Source organism: Dermacentor andersoni, chromosome 3, assembly GCF_023375885.2.
Source record: "Dermacentor andersoni chromosome 3, qqDerAnde1_hic_scaffold, whole genome shotgun sequence".
NCBI lineage: Eukaryota > Metazoa > Arthropoda > Arachnida > Ixodida > Ixodidae > Dermacentor > Dermacentor andersoni.
In genome coordinates, this window is record NC_092816.1 from 187790314 (window position 1) to 187811634 (window position 21321).

At 48.2% G+C, this 21321-nt stretch overlaps 1 protein-coding gene across 1 annotated transcript; it reads left to right on the top strand.

The window, feature by feature from the left end:
* The first annotated feature begins 1789 nt into the window (after window positions 1–1789).
* LOC126524115 (uncharacterized) lies at window positions 1790–5761 on the top strand. The gene is made up of 4 exons (XM_072286969.1): window positions 1790–1809; window positions 3243–3360; window positions 3588–5225; window positions 5738–5761. Exons 1-4 carry the CDS (start codon window positions 1790–1792, stop codon window positions 5759–5761), a joined length of 1800 nt encoding a protein of 599 aa, XP_072143070.1.
* Window positions 5762–21321: the final 15560 nt, after the last annotated feature.

The following is a 21321-nucleotide window of genomic DNA, read 5'->3' on the forward strand; positions in this document are numbered from 1 at the left end:
CTAGTTCCCCATAGCACAGTCAATTTGATTTTTCACTCAAGCACGGTACGCGATGACAGCCCGCTAACACGTTCATCGCTCGGCATGTCTACCATGATCTTGTGGAGAGGCGGTGCGTGCAATGAGTGCCAAACGTAACGTGCTAACGTATACCAGGGATCACGCCAATCTAAACCTTTAATGACACGTACAATAGAAAAGCACGTCTATAAAAATGCAGGAAGTCGGAGCTTGCCACTCACTCGTATGCACTGGGAGTGAGGGTATCGTAGGGGCTAGGGCCCGAAGGCGACATGGGGTACATGTCCTCCCTGCCGGCGGCCGTGGTCCCTGGGCCGCTGCTGCTTCTGATGTCGCTGCCTCTTTGTCGCACTGCACGTGAAGGCCACAAAAAATTAATGGAAGACGATTAGAAAGACGCGAAGACGATGGTGAAACAACCATGTAACAAGTGCTAAGGCTCGCTCACAGCGAGACATTCGCCGTCTAGAGCAGCGTGGAATCCAATTCGGTAGAGTTGAAGGCTCTCTATACTTCGATCAATTTTAGACGCAATTCTGCCGCCGCTGTTGACAAATTGGCTCACCGACGCCCAATTAGAAGGAAATGAATCATCTCTCAGTCATGCCACCGCAATAGCGCCGAGCGGCTCGGCACCTCGCACACAACTTCCACGGCAAAGGGGGTGCAACCAGACGCTGTGGGAAGTTATTTATTTGTAAGACCCTCCAAGGTACACAGTAGTACACTGCAGAGCAGAAGGGCCAGAATACAATGCAAGAGTAAGAATACGGTATTATAAAAATTCGCAGTACATGGCACAATACAAGGTATTGGAAAAAGTAGTAAAATTACGGCACAAACTCCACTGGCGTTGCCTAATTATGCGTAAGCATTGTACCACTTGCTCATCTTCACGCAGCCCGGTGTCATTATCTATCTTATCAAATTTGATCCAACCAGTACAGACCCTTATCCGTTGTAATCAACCTTATTCGACTATATGCGAGCTTTATCACTTGTTATTAATTTTATCGCATTCGATCCAGCCCTTATCAACCCTATTTGGTCCTTATCAACCTTATCGCAATTGATCCGACCCGTATCAACCCTTATACGTCCTTATCAACCTCATCGAACATGACCCAACCCTCATCAGCTTTTATCGGTTCGTATAAACAGAAGGCCCACAAAGAACTGCCATTTGTTAAACAGATGACCGCGTTAATGTCGCGGTTGCCATCGTCGAGCCTATATGCCTGATGGTGCTAATCCAGTCTCTTCTTCCACGGCGGGGCTCTATAAGTACTGTCCACTACATGGCTCTTATCCTAGGGAAGAAGGCACTTTCATTGAGCGGCTTAAATTGTGGAAATGGCACTGCCAGAGCCTACATGAGCCGGCTTCAAGCGATAGATGGAAATTGTCTCTTCGCGTCCTTTGACAAGAAGCGTGAAACACTTGACTTGGCGTCACGCTTGAGGACTCTGAAGGGGCTGTCGAAAGGAGCTTGTAAAGGAGCGCGAGTAAAGTCGTGATGGATAAATACGTGATTGCTACGAAGTAAAGATGGGCTCATGTAAACATTTCTGTGGTCGTTACGAAGCCGCAGTGGTATAACAGCTGCCATTGTAATGTGAAGGCGGCCGGCGTAGCATATTAGGTCAGCAAGTGACCTAATACCTAGTGACCTAATATACCTAGTGACCTTCGTATTGCAGCGAAGAAAAATTAAAACGTGATTACCTTAGGCGATAATGAAATTAGCAGAATCTCGTACTGTTTCTGCATGGCGCAAATTGCTGGAAGGTAATAGCTGGGGAAAGTAGGCTATGCTGACATGGTTCCTCAAAGTACGAGCTGTCCCGAGAAAAGAAGAAGAGCTAAGTGTCGCATGGCCCAAGCGCCGAGTGTTTTAGAGGGATTGCTGCTGTCGGAATGAGAGAAGTATGCGTGCGATCGTCACTGTAAGGTCGCTCTGATTGTTCGTGTTCTTAAGTGTCACGAATCGGCCACGTGCTGTGTGTATAGAGAGGGGGTTCACTCCCCCCCCCCATGTCAGCGGGGCCACCGTTTCTGTATTATGTGGGGTCACGGACCGCGCGGTGTTGGATGACGCGTCGCGGCAGGCGCCAGGCGGGCGAGTGCCGATTCCGGAAAGTCGGTATTGTGCGCAGGGCGTTGGCAGTCTGCCGACGGTCACACGAGCCGCACCGACCTGCCTTGAAAGGGACAGCTGTACACGGTATCGTGGGCCTGGCGCCCGAGTGCCTGACTGATTGGAGGCGTCGGCGAGGTTAAGAAGGGCTTAGCAAACTTGACCCCGTGCCGCATATACGGAGAAGGAATCTATTCTTCTACGCGTCCGGAACGCAATCGCCAGCCGTGTTGTTGGGTGCGACTGCCTGTGGGGTGTCGAAGGTCAGCTTACAGTGCACGCTGTAGGGGTGCGGTGTACACGTGAAGAGTGCATTCGGACGGCGGCGGCTTGTAAACACGCACTCGGAGAACTTTGTCTTGTAGACAATAAGTTTGAAGGACAAGGAGGGCCATCCGTCTCCCACACGGCCAAACTTTGAGTACAGCGGCACTACGTGGTGTCGATGCCCCTGCTTCCGAGACATTTGCGGCCTAGACGCCGTTGGGATTTGAGGCGGTCTAGCGATAACTTGTTCGGGCCTGGCGTGTTTTGCTGAGCCCGTCACTAACTACGTAGAAACGAGAGGGCAACGGAGTTTTGGGGAAAAAGGAAAAGAGCTTTGTTTTCCAATATGTTTATTTTTAAGAGTAAGCCCATCCCTCTGGGTTGTGGCTTAACAAACGGTTGACTCTGATTGGCAACTGAACCTGTGGGACGGGCCAACGGCCCTACCGCCTTTTTTTTCTTTGTATATTTGGGCTATAAAAATCGGGACGACATGCTGTCCCTCAGACTTGGCTGAAATCAGGATTGCTGATAGATCAGTGAGCCTCCGTACTATGTACGTTAAAACGAGTCTGGGCTCTAACAGTCATTGAGACAGTCGATGAGTGAGACTTTGTTTCTCAATTGTTCATGTTTGTAATGTATTTGTTTTACCTGCCATGTATATAGAAAAGTTCAAATATAAATATTTCTTGTACATCTGATCTGCATCGTTTCCTGCCTGCGTTTGATCAACAACTGCCGATCATCGTCCGAGAAGCTTCAAGTTCCAGCGGTGAAGCGAGGACAGAGAACGAACGAAACTTTACTGGCGCAGCCGACAGGATCGGCAAGCCCCACAACGACCAACGACCAGCGAGCCAGGCGCAAGGCAACAGAGGGTCACCAGCCAATTCCGCAACGGTTGCAATTCATCTGGACGAGGACGTCAGGCGGCGCCCCCAGCAGCAACGGGTGAGCGGGATTCCTTGCGTTTTGTCTAGGTTGGCGTGGCTGTTGTTCAGTGAGGTTAATGGTGTTCACGCGCAGAACAGCAAATTTGATTGAGGCTGACGTAAACATTGATACGGCATCTGAACAAAGAGAGGGTCAGAGACGGCAGGAACTACAACGCGTCGGAGAGACCAAGTCTGAGACGTCGGATACTGAAATCGATAGTGAGACGCAAGGCGCTTCGCAGGCTCCGAGCACGACAGATCCAGAGGCCATGGCGGTGAGACGCCTGGAGATGGAGCTAGAAAAGGTGCGCCTACAGCTAGAGTGCGAGCGCATTGCTCTACGGAGAGTGGAGCTTGAGCAGTCGGGCAGGCCGCCTTCGGTGTCGGAAGGAAGTGATCTCCGCCGTGCCAGCACGGATGGAATATCACAATGTGCTAAAGTGCTTAAGGCATACCGGTTGCCGTGTGACGCTGACGTTCCGATATGGTTTGATGAGGTTGAAAAGTTGTTTTCATCTTTTCAAGTACCAGAACACAGCCGTGTACATTTGATCATGCCTGCGCTGACCGAGCGGGTCCGTTATTTGTTGCGTAGCCTGAATGATGAGGAATGTACAGATTACGAGACTGTAAAGAAGGCAGTACTAGATGAACTTAAGCTCACGCCAGCTGAATACTTGGGGAGGTTTGAAAGGGCATCGAAACGAAAGGAGGAAACTTGGGCTGAGTTCGCGTCTCGCGCTAGAACTTATTTGGCCTATTACCTTCAATCTCGCAATGCAAACACAAAAGAAGCTATGACGGAGCTTATGGTCGCTGACCGTATGAAAGCCAGTATAGGCTCAGAAGCCCTGGAATATGTTCTTTTGCGGGAGGGCGAAGAGTGGTTTAAGCCAGTGGAGGTGGCAAAGGTGCTGGAGACTTTCGAGCAAGCTAAAGGGAAAGGACGAGCAACTAAGCCGGCCGCAACAGCCTCATTGACGCAGCAAGCAAAACTAGCTAGCCCGCAGAGGACAAATTTAAAATGCCACGTGTGTCATATACAGGGACACCTAGCCAGAGACTGCCCAAAAACTTCAAATAAAGAACAACAGGGGAAGGCACCGACTGTGCAAAAACAAAGGGTACAGAAGGTTGCTGTTGTGAGTGAAGAACCTCCACCAGAGCAAGAAAGGGTGCTTAGCGCTAGAGTAGAAATCTTGGCTCAAAATGCTAGCTCAGGGAGGTCAAAGCTGGACCTTATCCCTATCATGTGCGGGGATATAGCAACGGAAGCTGTATTGGACACAGGTAGTGAGATAACGGTCGTCCGTAAAAGCATGCTGCCCATCGTTTTACAGGAGCCATCGGGAACAGTAAGACTCGAGTCGGCATTCGGAAAGACCATTCGAGCTAACCTAGCTACGCTGCCCGTAGGCGTGCATCGCCCGGGGGCTATGATACAACCGCAGAGGATCGACCTGGTGTGTGCAGTTACAGACGAACTTGCAAAGGGGGTTGACTGCCTGTTGTCAAAGGAAGATTGGGAACTACTGCAGGCGCAGGAAAAAGACGAGTTTGGACGAGAAAATATTCCGCGGGTAGCCAATTCCGTGGGAGTCCGATCAGTCGAAACAGTCGAGAACACTGAGCCAGACTGCGGTCTAAGTTGCGAAGAAACGACAGACAACATCCCTGCATTGCAAGAGAATAGTTTGATACAAGATGTCACTGGGACGCCCAGTCAGCGGGAGAAATTTCGAGCTGCTCAGCTTGCCGATGAAAGCCTGAAAAAGGCCTGGAATGATGCGAGAAACGGTAAAGCTGGCATGTTCGTGTCAGATGGACTTTTGTACCATTGGGATTCCTTAGCGGGAGTCAAGGTCAGACAACTGGTCCTACCAGAAGAAAAGCGCAATGAGGTATTGCAGCTCGCGCATGAGTCATTGTGGGGTGGACACTTAGGGACGAAAAAGACAAAGCTCCGGATAAAGTACAGTTTCTTCTGGCCAGGAATGGAGAAGGAAATCGCTGGGCATTGTCAGACGTGCCACCAGTGTCAAACACGTTCAGATAGCCGTCAGAGCGATAAAGTCCCCATCACGCCGCTTACGCGACCGGAGCATCCATTTCAGGTGGTCAATGTGGACGTCATTGGGCCTATTGAGGTGCCATCTGCGAGGGGCCACAAATATGCTTTGTGTCTTGTCGATCTTTGCACGAGATGGCCTGAGGTAGTGCCGCTCCGATCCCTGACAGCGAGGGCCACGTGCGAGGCTTTACTGGAAATTTTCAGTCGTACTGGAGTGCCGGAAACGATCGGTTCAGACCAAGGTACTAACTTTAAATCTCAACTGACACGGTTAATGTTAGAAAAACTGGGCTGTTCACCCAGGTTCTCCACTGCCGAACACCCTGAGAGTAACGGAGTAGTTGAGAGATGGAACAGAGTCCTCAAAAATATGCTGTATCATGTAATGGAGCGGGACCGAAGAAACTGGGACAAGCTCATCCCATTTGTTCTTTGGGCGTATCGCTTGCAAATAAATGACAGAAAGATTTCGGTAGTGGACGCTTACCGACTCAGGCCGTACTACGCTAGAGGGAATCATGCGAGGGTAGTGTTCGAGGAAGACGGAGAATTTGGCCAGGTGGAATACGCGCCGCAAGCTGTATGCACTTCAGCGAGCGAGCACGCAATAACTGAAGACAAGCTACTTCATTTGGTGTCTGATGCGCGCACGGAAATCGAGGCGGTATTTGAGAAACATCGCTGCGTCTTTGACGGAAAGCCTGGGAGGGTGCAAGTAGGGCGGCACCGCATCGAGCTGGAGGAAGGATGTAAACCAAAGAGGACGTCTCCTTACAGAGTTCCTCAACTATTAAAGGAAGTGTTGCGAAGTCTGTTGAGGCTTTCCGGGTATTATCGGGACTATGTCTCAAGCTACGCTGACGTGGCGAGCCCGCTTACAGCTTTGATAAGGCGAAGGGTTTCTAATTCAATTCCAGGGTCGGAAGATGCGCAGTGTGCGTTCGAAAGTCAAAAATTAGCTCTCTGTCAGGCTGTCGCCATGAACACTCCTGAGCCTCATCAGCCGTACTGGCTATTCACTGATGCGTCGGCGACGGCGGCCGGTGCCTGTTTAGCTCAAATGTCAGCGGACGGAAAAGAAAAGCCAATCGCTTTTGCTAGCCATCGCTTTAAACCGACACAGGCGCGCTGGTCGACTATAGAGAGAGAAGCCTTTGCTATTATTTGGGCACTCAAGAAATTTGACTACTGGCTTTTCGGAGCAGTGGTGAATGTTGTCTCTGATCATAACCCATTGTCATATTTGACAACCAGCACCCCGCAGGGGGCCAAGTTAGCAAGATGGGCGCTTTCACTACAGCGCTACAATGTAACGGTGCGTCACCGGAAAGGAACATGTAACGCCAATGCTGATGCATTATCAAGGCTCTCGAATCGTTCATGGGAGCCAATCGAGTAAAGAGCAGAAAAGAAAGGATAGACAAAAACAGCCATGCCAGCTGGGACAGGCGTGAATGTTCCCGTTCACCCGAAGGACGTGTGCGTGGGACAGTTCAGCCTTGATGGAACTTTTTGTGGTTGTTGTCGTCCATGTGTGTGAGGGTTATAAGACTGTGGACATACTATATATGTATATAACCTGCATATGTCACTTTTCTGCTGTTGTGCCGTGCAGTGCGTTGGAGTGTTACTGTACATACATGAGTATTTCTTTTGCATGCTCACTGCCATGAATGTTGATCTTTCGCCCTTTCCTTTTATCGCTGTGAGAAAATTGTTTTTTTTTCGTGGTCCGTTCAGTTCATTTTCCTGTTCCTTACGGACTCCGCAGCACCCGTGTTGGGCAGCATATGTCAATTTTCTTTGACAGAACTTCCAGAGCCTAAATTCTAGGATACAGCGCCCTTTGGCTCTTGTAGTATAGCTGGGAACATTGTGAGCCCAGTATACTCTTTAGGAGGGACGTGTAAGGTCGCTCTGATTATTCGTGTTCTTAAGTGTCACGAATCGGCCACGTGCTGTGTGTATAGAGAGGGGGTTCACTCCCCCCCCCATGTCAGCGGGGCCACCGTTTCTGTATTATGTGGGGTCACGGACCGCGCGGTGTTGGATGACGCGTCGCGGCAGGCGCCAGGCGGGCGAGTGCCGATTCCGGAAAGTCGGTATTGTGCGCAGGGCGTTGGCAGTCTGCCGACGGTCACACGAGCCGCACCGACCTGCCTTGAAAGGGACAGCTGTACACGGTATCGTGGGCCTGGCGCCCGAGTGCCTGACTAATTGGAGGCGTCGGCGAGGTTAAGAAGGGCTTAGCAAACTTGACCCCGTGCCGCATATACGGAGAAGGAATCTATTCTTCTACGCGTCCGGAACGCAATCGCCAGCCGTGTTGTTGGGTGCGACTGCCTGTGGGGTGTCGAAGGTCAGCTTACAGTGCACGCTGTAGGGGTGCGGTGTACACGTGAAGAGTGCATTCGGACGGCGGCGTCTTGTAAACACGCACTCGGAGAACTTTGTCTTGTAGACAATAAGTTTGAAGGACAAGGAGGGCCATCCGTCTCCCACACGGCCAAACTTTGAGTACAGCGGCACTACGTGGTGTCGATGCCCCTGCTTCCGAGACATTTGCGGCCTAGACGCCGTTGGGATTTGAGGCGGTCTAGCGATAACTTGTTCGGGCCTGGCGTGTTTTGCTGAGCCCGTCACTAACTACGTAGAAACGAGAGGGCAACGGAGTTTTGGGGAAAAAGGAAAAGAGCTTTGTTTTCCAATATGTTTATTTTTAAGAGTAAGCCCATCCCTCTGGGTTGTGGCTTAACAAACGGTTGACTCTGATTGGCAACTGAACCTGTGGGACGGGCCAACGGCCCTACCGCCTTTTTTTTCTTTGTATATTTGGGCTATAAAAATCGGGACGACATGCTGTCCCTCAGACTTGGCTGAAATCAGGATTGCTGATAGATCAGTGAGCCTCCGTACTATGTACGTTAAAACGAGTCTGGGCTCTAACAGTCATTGAGACAGTCGATGAGTGAGACTTTGTTTCTCAATTGTTCATGTTTGTAATGTATTTGTTTTACCTGCCATGTATATAGAAAAGTTCAAATATAAATATTTCTTGTACATCTGATCTGCATCGTTTCCTGCCTGCGTTTGATCAACAACTGCCGATCATCGTCCGAGAAGCTTCAAGTTCCAGCGGTGAAGCGAGGACAGAGAACGAACGAAACTTTACTGTCACCTTGTGGTTAAAAAACATTTTAAGAATGGTGGGCCAGTGGTTAGACCACCAGGCTAGTGTGCTCCGCGGCCGAGGTTCGATTCCACCATAGGTCATAAATTATTTTCGTTTTATAAAGCAACGCAAGACAGGAACCAACCCCAGCTACCTACCGTGAAGTGCTAAGATTGCGGGAAAGAATGCCTCGCATTATATGTTTGCTTTACCTATCGAACTTGTGTACCACGAACGCGACATCAAAAGTTCGCTGGGGCACGCTGCAGTTCAGTGGTTCGGAGAACCCGGTGTATTGGTACAGAATATATGCCGCCGTATACTAAGAACTTAATAACAGTGTACGGTTGCGGTTAAGCTAAAAGCATAATATGCGCAAATCTTCTCGAAACCGCGCATTGAATGGCTGATTGCTCGATGACATGATAACGTACCTGTCAGGACGGCTCAAATTACTTGGGTAAGGTGTCCAGGTCTCCTTGTCAAGCAGCAAGCAACACGGGTCGACTTTACTGCACATCGACGTTCCCCGAAATTGGAACGTAGAGCGCGCAGACCGTGTCCCACGATGCGTGCAGAGCAGTTGGAGCAGCTTGCTTCTTCTGCGTCTTCTTTCACTGCACGGGTGGGAATGGCTGCTTCGCATGGCGCGGCTATATGTTACGGTCAATCTCAATAGCAAATTTGCAGCATTTTCCGTGCAATAATTTCTGCTATCGTTGAAGTAAGGACGGATATAATGCAGGCAGGAGAGTCTCACTCGTTCACCTGTCCAAGTCTTTTACTTGCAGCTACATCTCTGCAGAACAGCGCGCAATAACATAAAGACGGTTCTTCTACTGCACGAGCTTTGTTCGCACACGCTTAGTTATCGCAAATGCGGGGACAGAGACACCTGTCAAGCAAATTCCTTTAGTCTGTGTCTCCTCTTGAAGCTTCAAGAAAAATTTCAATTTCTAAGTAAGGACGCGCATGAAGTGCCGACTTCCTCCAAGTGTATATTGTCACGTTGCAGCAAAGGTAAAGAAAGACACGGTGTCAAAACTGATATACGAGCTTACCACTTTATCGGGCTGTCCTGTGCCCAGCAAAAGCAATAACGCCCAGCACACTGGCAGCAGCGAGCACCACTCATCGATCGTCGAAAATCTCATTTGCAGATCACACGCGTCCGCTATTTGTACATGGCTCATCAACCTTTCCTGAGAAATCGCTGATGCACGCGTCAGTTCTAGATTGTACCCCGCTATTCGTGTTGTGCACGCAATGTGTGTGATCATGCAACGCTCGGCTAAACACGTACATAACAGAGAGAACCCACGATAACATTCGAGGAACTTCCGATACAGAAAAGCCTATTTTGCGCTGCGTGATAAGTTGCAATATTTATTAGCTGGTGAAGTGCGGTCACTGCAAAAAGACAAACAAGTACGCGTGTCAATATTATAAATATGAAAAATTTAATAGGCTACTGTGCATTCTGAATGCCTTTGACTGGCTCGGTTTTCTTGAAGACAAACATTATTTAGAGAGTTTATTTTTCTTGTTCATCATTTTGATGTGTTCTGGTCCCATCCACGGTTTCCTAATGCTTTTCTTTCGTTTGAAACGTTTATATAGAAATGAAGCGTCGTAAGGTTCTGAAAATATGGACAAAAATTCAGCGTAGGCATCAGTATTATTGATCTTGGTATACACCGCAGACCAATCGGCTTTGGTACTTCAGACCCGAAAGGAGTCCTTATTTCGCTTCGACAGGCACCTGTATCTTACAAAAGTTTCGGGAACATCATCTCGTGGCTTAGGACTTGAATACGTGATTACAATATGCAATGATCACTTATATCTGAGCATATCGTACTAATGCTGTGGACAGGAACATCTAAATTAATTCCGGATTGCCTATGTTCTGTTATGCGTGTAGGTACGGTAACGACGCGCTGAAAACCGCTAGGATTCTATTAATCAGCTGAGCAGAGTGCACATTCTCGCCAAGGAAGTTTAGGTTCAAGTCACCTCTAAGAAGCATGCTTGGCTGAGCGTATCGTATTCTAATACTTCGTCTAAACAAATCTAAGAAATCTTTCCTGTGGGGGGACGGTATAGCACGGTAAAAATTTCAGCTTGATTTTTTAAGCAGAGCACTTCTAAGTCGCCTGTGACACGTGTAGTTCATATGACTTATTTCCCGCGATATGCATAGCCACTCCTCCGCCGCCCATGCCTCTAAAATTAATGTGATAGTGGTTGTAGGCAACAAGCAACAACTTATCGCTGTCAGTAGCGTACCATGTTTCGGAGAACATGGTCACGTCAAACTGAATGCAAAATTGACCAAAGAGGATAATAACTTGATTCTGTTTGATTCATGGAGAGTGAACCCCAAACCTACTGGTTGTCTTCATGGAGAGAACTGCTCAAACCACGATCAAATAACTGAAGGCACACGGCAGTTGAACTACTGCAGTGTTCAAGACGACAACCGTGGGAGCGTAGTCTTAACGGCGAATGCATTCGGATATCCATTTCTTTTTAACACCATGTTATTGCACCGTTGAACGCCAAACAGTTTGTAGGTATCCGTCTGACGAAAAATGTTCGCCGATCGCAGAAGCAGTGCAGTCTCACATAGAGTCTCAAAGTCCTAGCTGTCGCGAAATAATGCAAGAAACTGGCCATGACGCACGCGCCAGATGTTTCAAGCAACAACTGTGACAGGAGAGAAGCTTGCGTGCCAGCCTTGCCTAATGGTCAGAGCGTTGCGTTGCACTACCGGATGACAGAGGTTCGAATCTGCCGCCGTTGGTGCTGGTGGTGATGTTGGTCAAAACAGGCGGCTTTAGCCCCGTAGTTAAGGCAAGTAGTTGCTCCACCTGTTGCGCTTCTTTAAGGGTTCATAATTTGTCACTACACGTCTTACAGTCTACTATTCCAAAAGAACCATTGGAAGCACATTTTTTCGTAGCATTAATTACATAGGTCGACTTAACCGACTCTGGAGGAACCTAAGAGAAAACTCCAGGTGTGCTGAGCGTACGATATGCGTGCTGAGCGTACAGTAGGAAGGAAATAGCAAAAGCGATACAAGGTTTAGACACGTCAGTTTGTTCTTTGAAAGTGTGCAAGACCGCTGTGAGCAAGGATTGTGTCGAGATGTCGCAATCTAAGTATGCTACGCATATACATGCAACTTATATATGCTACGCACATATAAGTTGTGGCCCCGGTTTTTTTTATGTTGTGAATATATATATATATATATATATATATATTATAATACCGAGATCGATCGAGTTGTCCAGCGCTGTTTATTCCACAAAAGGCAACGCCCCCAGCTCACGCGCGAAGAAGTCGAAGAACAGGGAAGATGATGATGGCTATGTACAAATGAAAACGACGAAGTACGTTAATAGTGCTTACACTAACTTCCCCCCGTCATGGAAGCGGCCAGCCTGGCCGCAGATTAGAGATTATCTAAACGGGGAGTGAAGGGCTTCATCCGCGAGACGTGAACAATTTCGGCATTCCGGCGGCGCCGGTCAGTGACGGAGTGTACTGGGCGGACGAGATAGTTCACTGCAGATGTTTGCTGCACAACGGTGTATGGGCCAATGTAACGTGGAAGGAACTTCTCACAGAGGCCTGGAGTGCGGACGGGAGTCCAAAGCAGGACCTGGTCTCCAGGGTGAAAACGTAGGTCACGGCGTTTGTTGTCGCAGTAACGCTTGCGCTCAGCTTGGGTAGCTTCTGTGCTTTGCCGGGCGATTTGACGGCAATGTGCAACTCGGGCAGCAAAATCTTCTGGAAGCGACGCGTTAGGCGAAGAAGGTGCGAAAAATAGTTTTCTGTCGAATATGGTGGAAGGAGATCGTCCATACACAAGGAAGAAAGGGCTGTAGCCGGTAGTCCGTTGAATAGCAGTATTATATGCGAATGTCACAAAAGGAAGAATTTTATCCCAGTCAGTGTGGTCAGGACGGATGTACATGGAAATCATGTCAGACAGCGTACGGTGGAAGCGCTCAGTAAGGCCATTGGTTTGCGGATGATAAGTAGAAGTAGATTTGTGGACGGTATTAGTGGCTCGGAGAACTTCCTCGAGAACTTGTGAAATGAACGCCTTGCCACGGTCACTGAGACGGTCTGAGACGGTCACTGAGAAGAACGCGAGGAGCCCCGTGGCGCAAGACGATGGCGCGCAAGAAAAAGTCGGCGACCTCAGAAGCGGTGCCGGATCGCAGAGGGGCAGTCTCGGCATATCTTGTTAAATGGTCGACCGAAGTGACAATCCAACGGTGACCGGAGGGTGTCAACGGCAAGGGACCGTATAAATCAATGCCAACAAATTCAAAAGGTGCGTCCGGGCAAGGGAGAGGTTGTAGTAAACCGGCAGGAGGGGATGTCGAGCGTTTGCGGTGCTGACATGACGCACAAGAGGCAATGTATTTGGCCACCGTTGAGGATAGGCCAGGCCAGAAGCAGCGGGTCTTTATGCGGTCGTAAGTCTTGTGGAAGCCTAAGTGGCCAGCCGATACATCGTCGTGAAGAGCCTCTAATACCCGCAAACGAAGGCAGCGAGGTAGAACTGGGACCCACCGGTGACCTGTTGGGTGGTAAACGTAGCGGTGTAGCACGCCACCTTGAAGGCGGAATTGTCGAAGTTGGCGTCGCAAGCGGCTGTTGGGTGGTTCGGCGAACCCACTAAGGCGATCCATGAGAGCTCGACAGTAGGAGTCGGCCCGCTGAAGTGAGACGAAATCAGAACGTGATGAAAGCGTAACTTGGTCCAGGGGCGTTATCGAGAGTTGGTGAGAGGCAGGCGTAGCATCGGAACGACGTGGTTGGGAAGACGACGGCGCGTTACCTGGAGAGTGAGAGCGGGCAGCGAGACAATGCGTCTGCATCATGATGGCGTTTTCCAGACTTGTACGTTATAGTGAAGTCATATTCCTGCAAGCGGAGTATCCAGCGTCCTAAGCGTCCTGACATGTTTTTCATTGATGGCAGCCAACACAGAGCATGGTGGTCGGTGACGATGGTAAAGTGGCGGCCGTAAAGGTATGGGCGAAATTTCTGAATCGACCAAACGATAGCCAGACACTCTTGCTCTGTAATGGTGTAGTTCCGCTCAGCTGGAGAAAGTGTTCGGCTGGCATATGCTATGACTTGCTCTTTAGATGCTGTATTACGTTGCAAAAGTACTGCGCCAATACCTTGTGCGCTTGCGTCAGTATGGAGTATGGTGGTGGCACGATTATCGAAGTGGCGAAGCACTGGTCCGGAAGTAAGATGCCACTTAAGAGCTTGAAAAGCCGACTCGCAGTCGCTAGTCCACGTGAAAGAGGCACCGGTAACCAGTAGCTTGTGTAGAGGAGCTGCTATTGCTGCGAAGTTGCGTATAAACCTACGAAAATATGACGCCAAGCCGAGAAAACTACGTAGATCTTTCTGTTGCTGGGGGCGAGGAAACTGAAGAACGGCACTAATCTTTTCGGGGTCAGGCTGGATGCCATCTTTTGAAACGACGTGACCCAATACTTTTATTGTGTTGCTTGCAAATTTGCATTTTTTTGTATTGATCTGGAGACCAGCATTCGCAAGGCACTTGAGAACTTCGTCTAATCGATGAAGATGTTGGCTGAAGTCAGACGAAAAGATGACAATATCGTCCAGATAACAGAGGCATGTCTTCCATTTTAGACCACGAAGTACGTTGTCTATCATGCGCTCAAATGTGGCAGGAGCATTACAAAGGCCAAAAGGCATCACGTTAAATTCATAAAGGCCATCCGGTGTAGCGAATGCGGTTTTTTCTTTGTCAGTCTCGTTCATCGGAATTTGCCAATATCCTGATCGAAGATCAAGGCTGGAGAAATACTCCGCCCCTTGTAGTGTGTCCAAAGCGTCGTCAATTCGAGGTATTGGATATACGTCTTTGCGTGTGATCTTATTGAGCGCTCGATAATCCACGCAAAAGCGAACTGAGCCATCTTTTTTCTTTACCAGGACCACGGGAGACGCCCATGGGCTAGATGAAGGTCGTATTATCTTCCGTGCAAGCATGTCAGCGACCTGTTGTTCAATGACCTTTCATTCGGACGGCGATACACGATAGGGGCGTCGTCGTATTATAGCGGAACCATCGGTTTCGATGCGGTGTGTAGCCGCAGGAGTTTGGCTCAACACAGGGGAACAGCTATCGAAACAGGCTTTGTGTTTAGCCAAGACCACCATTAAGGCTTCGGACTGCGCGGCTGTTAGGTCAGAACCAAGAACGGCCGGAGGAGGGAAAGAATCATCCAAACCTGAGGTTGGTGCTGGCGATGAAGAAGGGCAAAGCGTGACTAGAGAGATAGGTTGAGTGTCGGCGAGGGTTGCCACAGTCATCCCTTTGGGCAGCATCACAGGATCTGGGGTCGTGTTGCAAGCAGACAGAAGGGCGCGGCCGCGTGAAAACCGGACGAGACAGGTGGCAATGAGAATGCCGCGAGAAGTACAGCGGGAAGAAGGGGCGACTAGGGCGTCTCCGTCGGCGATCTGACTGGATGTTACGGCTACAACGTCTTCGTGACCAGGACGCAGGACGTAGTCTGCAGCGATGGCCAAGTTCACGCATGAAAGTGAAGAGTCCGCAACAGGTTCAAGCTCTGTATCCGTGATGTGGACAACTTCCTCTCTACATGAAATGACGGCTGAAGCAGAATGTAGGAAGTCCCAACCAAGTATAAGTTCATGGATACACGTTGGAAGGATGATAAACTCGATGTGGTGGCGTATGCCGTCGATGAGAACACGAGCAGTACACTGTCCGTCAGGGTGAATGAATGCATTATTAGCACCACGCAAAATAGGTCCAAGATAAGGCCTTTTTACTTTACGGAGCCGGGAACACAGATCACTCCGAAGAACAGAAACGGCGGCACCGGTATCGATGAGAGCTGACGCGGGAACACCTTGGACAGTCACAGAAAGCATGTTGGCCGGGCGAACAGGAGGAATTTTCGAAGACCGATAAGAAGCAGTTTCCCCTCCAAAAACTGCAACAGTTAGTTTTCCGAGGGCTGGTCGACAAAATGGGAAGTGGGACGAAGCGGTGATGTAGAGCGCCGGTAAGGGGATGGAGAACGACGTCTGGCCGAACGGGAACTATGAGGCAGATTGGGAGCAGCTGGTGGAGACGGAGAACGCTGTTGAGGGAACGAGTGCGGTCCGGTATAGTAGTCGCCTGATCGGCGAGTGCGGTCTCTTTCGTGCTCAGCATAGCCTCGCCTTTCATCCTGCTGGCGCCGGCGGCAGAAGCGAGATATATGGCCGCGTATGCCACAGTAAAAACAAACCGGACGAGGTGGACGCCACTGAGGGTACGATGGCGCAGCAAGTGCTCTGGTTCCCATCGAAGCCAAATGGTCATAGGAAACGCCAGCAGGCACGGAAGTCACGGTAGGGGTGGGTAGCGAAACAACATCCGCGTAGGTAGGTGTGGAGCGCGCTACCGGAGCAAGATGCGTCGTGGGTGTAGTCATCGCTGTCAACTCCTGATTTACGACCTCGCGCAAGTCGAAGGTGGGGGTTGGTGCGCAGGCAGCAGGGGGACGCTTTAGGTCTTGTAGTTGAAGCTCCTCGCCGATGATGGTGCGGATAAGAGCACGTAGATCTGGAGAATGAGGAACCTGAGGATCGCTGCTGTCATGTGGAAGACGAATAGACTGCAGCTCGTCGAGGCGTTGACATGTTGAAGTGATGTCTTGGACAGAAGCCGGATTTTGCACGATTAAGGCGTTGAACGCGACAGGCCCAATGCCTTTTAAGATGTGGCGAACGCGTTCGGCTTCCGTCATGCTAGGATTCGCACGGCGGCACAGAGCCAAGACATCCTCTATGTATGAGGTGTAAGACTCTTGGGGAAGTTGGCGGCGCGTTCCCAGCTTCTGTTTGGCGACTTCTGCACGGCCAGACGAGGAAGCGAAGATTTGCCGCAGCTTCGAGGTAAACGTGGACCAATCCGCGATGTCGGATTCGTGGTTGAAATACCACGTCTTCGCAACACCGGTCAAGTAGAAGGCGACATGCCTCAATTTCTGGATGTCGTTCCACTTGTTGCAAGAACTCACGCGGTCGTAGTGGTCGAGCCAATCGTCTACGTCATCACCGCGGAGGCCCGAAAAGACAGGGGGATCGCGCTGAGGGCTCGTCACAGTCCAAGAGGGCGCCGCAGGTGGGGCCGTCTGTGCGGTAGGGTTTGAGGCGCCGGAAGGGCCGGGGTTGGAAGTGTCCATTGTTGCAGGGGTAGCTGGGTGCAGGCGGCGACCGGAACGGAGCTCCAGGGAGGAAGGGAACGCGAGAGGACGTCGGGATCTTGACGTACCTCCACCACTTTATAATACCGAGACCGATCGAGTTGTCCAGCGCTGTTTATTCCACAAAAGGAAACGCCCCCAGCTCACGCGCGAAGAAGTCGAAGAACAGGGAAGATGATGATGGCAATGTACAAATGAAAACGACGAAGTACGTTAATAGTGCTTACAATATATATATATATATATATATATACCTTACAGGCCCCTCCAGACATTTTGTAAGGGAGGAGAGTACAATCAATTATTATAACATATAGACTAATTAAAGTACACGTGTGAATATTTGTACAAAAAGTAGAGGGTACAAAATGTGCTACTTTACATTAACGTAGTATTACAATGAATAAAAAGAACAAACTGAACGCTGTTGAATGCGACAGCTCATTTAACAATCAAAATTTCACACAGCGCAATATAATCAGTAGAATTATAGAGCGAGCAGGAAATAATTAGTTCATACAGAAACAGTATTTAACCAGTAGTTGCATCTTAATAGCCGGAAAGGCAATTACAAAAATAATGTGTTAGGTAATGGAGAGATTTTTTAAAAATTTGTTGGTAAAGGAAGCCACACAAATTTTCTAGGTCACCCTCATAAACTATAGTGTTAGAGAGGTCGTTCCAAGGGCGAATGCCTCTTAGAAGAGAGTAGTAGTTAAATGAACGAGTCTTTGCGTAGATGCACATGAAGTTGAGCCATTTGTACAATCATTGTGACCAGCAATGAGGAGCTTCAAGAGGCAGAACTGACGGCATTGTGTTGTAGGCGCATTTATGAAATAATTAAGAATGTAATGTCATTACAAAAGTTGTATATGCACATATCTACGATTTTGTATATGTATGTATACAAGGATACCATTTCGTGTGTGTACACGTACCAACATCATTCACTTCTCTTTCCATTTATGCCTGTTCAAACTGCCCTGTTTCATCACTGTGGTTTATAAACACACACAGCACACCATTAAGAAATCAGCACTTACGACTTCAGCACAATTCGGGAAATGTTTGGCTGCTACCAAGAGAATCGAGGCTGTTTTTTTTAATGAATCAATGAATGTTTATTTCATCTTGAGTACAATTTCAAGGAAGGTGCATGGGGCAAAAGGCGCACAGCGCCTGACAGGGGCCCCTGTACCCGCAATATACGCATGTAATACACATTATTTAGTGGTAGTTCATTGGCAGTGAGCGGACACACATAACGTTACATATTTTAACACATTGAACCCGAGTTTACACAAACTGAGAACAGAATTGACAAAATTATTGCGCTACAGTTTGTTTACTAATATAGACGGTGAAATAATAAAATGTTCCCCTTTTCCCCCCTCTTCCCCTTTCCTCTCCCGGTCCACAAGCAATAAAGTACAGGTTATACATGTAAATTACCATAGTACGCTAAAGTGCAGCATAGAACCACGAACATGTATGTATCCACGTCAAACAGAAAAAAGGAAGAAAGCGGGTTATAATATATCTATGTTGCAACAATCACTCTCTCAAACACTGTGTTAGTAAGAATTCCTTCACATGGTTTTCAAGGCGTTTCTAGTCCTACTGAAATCAATGCTATCTTCTAGCTTATTTAAGATTGTCAATACTTGGTACCTGGTTGTTTGTTTACCATAATTGGTCCTTGTGTTTAGGGTCCGTTTTCTTTTTAGTCTCATATCGTAAGGAACTTCGTTAATGTTTTCGTTTATATATAGTGCATTTTTATATATATACTATAGTAGTTTAATATCGTAAACAGCGTTAGCTTTAAGCATTCGGTATTTAAAAAATAATTGTAATGTGTTTAGTTCATGACATGGTCCCTGATAATTTTCATAAATGCGCAATATTTTCTTTTGTAGAATAATGAGCCTGTTGTAGTTAGTTTTTATTGTGGCACCCCATACCAATATGCCGTACGATAATCTGGAGTAGAACAGTGAAGTATATAAGTTTTGTTTCAGCCAGATAGGTATTAAGTGTGCAATTTTATACAAGCATCCAACAGATCAGGAGAGTTCAGTAGCTAAATTATTAATGTGTACATCCCACGAAAGCTGCTCTTGGAACCAAACACCAAGAAACTTTTGCTCCTTAACCATGGTTATCTGTTACCCTTCAAAAGTTAAAACTATTTCCCTACTTAGTGGTTTGTTAAGTGCACGAAATAATATTTACTTTGTTTTCGCTGTGTTAAGCTGCAGCCTATATTCCCGGAGCCAGGCCACGAGGGACGCAAGGTGGGTGCTGGCCCTTCTTTCTAAATCTCTTAGATCTGTGGACTTAAAAAAAGATATTAGTATCATCGGCATACATAATAAGTTCAGGAGAGTTAGGTAGAGTTACAATGTCATTAATGTAAACAAGAAAAAAAACCGTCCTAATATTGACCTCTGTGGAACTCCTTGTGTTAACTTTAGCTGTGATGATGTAGTGTCGTTTATTAGCACGATTTGAAAGTGGTCGCTCAAGTAGTTTTTACCGAGCTCTAGTACAACTCCCCGCACACCATATCTAGACTGTTTGTGCAGTAGGATATAGTATTTTATTGAGGCAAATGCTTTTTTAAGCGAGAAATAAACCAAGTGTTAACTTCTTACTGTCAGTGTTTGTAAGTATGCTATGTTTAATACAGCACAACGCTTCTTCAGTTGATCTATTTTCTTGAAATCCATATTGGCTACTAGACAAGATTTTGTGTTTGTCAAAAAAAGAAATCAGCCTTTGGTTAATCACACTTTCAAATATTTTGGACAAAATGGGGAGCACTGATATCGGTCGGTAATTTGATAAATCATTTCTGTCACCTCCTTTAAATTTAGCTCTTACTCGTGCTATCTTAAGTTTATGTGGGAAAACACCGGTTGTTAGCATGAGATTAACAATGTGAGCAATTGTCCCCGAAACAAGGTGAAATATTTGTTTTAATTTTTAGAGCCAATTTCGTCAATTCCAGGGGCGACGTTACTTTTCAGCAGCCTTATGGACGCTTCCACTTCGGTAGGAGATGTTGGTTGCATGAATATTGTTTGTTCTAACATGGGTATAGCTGTAATATTAGTCTCACAATCAGTGGCATTAGGCTCTTCATACATCCTCCATTTATGAAATTGACCTTAATTGAGTTAGCCAGATCCTCACCACAAGTAGTTGTACCGTTTGTAGTTATTTCATTTATATCACTAAACTGCATTTACCAATTCCCACACCTTCTTAGGGTTGTCATATATGTTCTCAAATTTTGCTGTGTAGTAATTATTTTTAGCTTTTCTTAAATCATTGTTCAGAGACGAGGAGGAGGAATAAACTTTATTAGTAGAAATGAACCGACGGTAAAATCGTCCGAGGTGGGCGGCGTCCCTAGTCCAGGATGCCGTGGGCCTGAGCCGATAGCTTGGCCCTGCTCACCAGGCGATGCTGGTCTTCAGGACTCGAGCTTATCAGCTGGGCCTCCCACTGATCGACGGTTGCCGCGGTGATGGGCGGTGTCGATGGGTTTTGTTGACATTCCCATACCATGTGGTAGAAGGTATTGGGCGTAGAGCAGAAGGCACATTTGTGAGTATAGCTCGTAGGCTACATGGCGTATAGCAGGGTGCCGTGCGGGAAGGTGCCGTTCTGTAGTTTTCGGAAGATCACCGCTTCTTCTCTTGTCAGCTTGGGATGCGGGGGTGGATAGATCGTCCTACCCAGTCTGTAGTGGCTCAGGATATCGGCGTATCTTTTCGGGACGCTATCTTGTTGGTCTACCGGTGCTCGTGAACCCGGTTGGATAGCGCGGAAAATGTGATCTCGGGCAGCGGCATTAGCCGCTACATTACACCCCAGGAACTCGTGTCCCGGGGCCCATACAATGTGCAGTTCTGGAAAATTGTCTCGTTTTTCGAGTATGCTCAGGGCTTGTTTGGAAATGCGGCCGTTTTGGTAATTTCTACGTGCTCTTTGTGAGTCGGTGATGATTGTGATTTGATCTTCCTCTCGCTGGCCCGTAGTGGCAGCCAGGGCTATCGCCGTTTCTTCCGCGCAGTCGATGTCTGGAGTGCTTACCGAGGCCGCTGCTGCCTCTTATCATTGGCCGTTGATCACGCTGATAGCATGGGCCGCTCTGTTCTTGTACTTTGCCACGTCGGTGTATCAGACTTCTCCTTGTTTTGGTCCTTCGTAGGCCTTACGTAGAGCTTTCACTCTCGCTCGCCTCCTTTCTCTGTGGTATTCAGGGTGCAGGTTTCTCGGGATGCTGGCCACCGGGATCTTCTCCCTCAGGGGTACAGGAACCCGCTGTTTTGTGGACTCATATTCGACTGAGTAGAGCAGTCTTATTAGCGTGTCCCTACCCATGCTGGTGAGCTTGAGTCGCT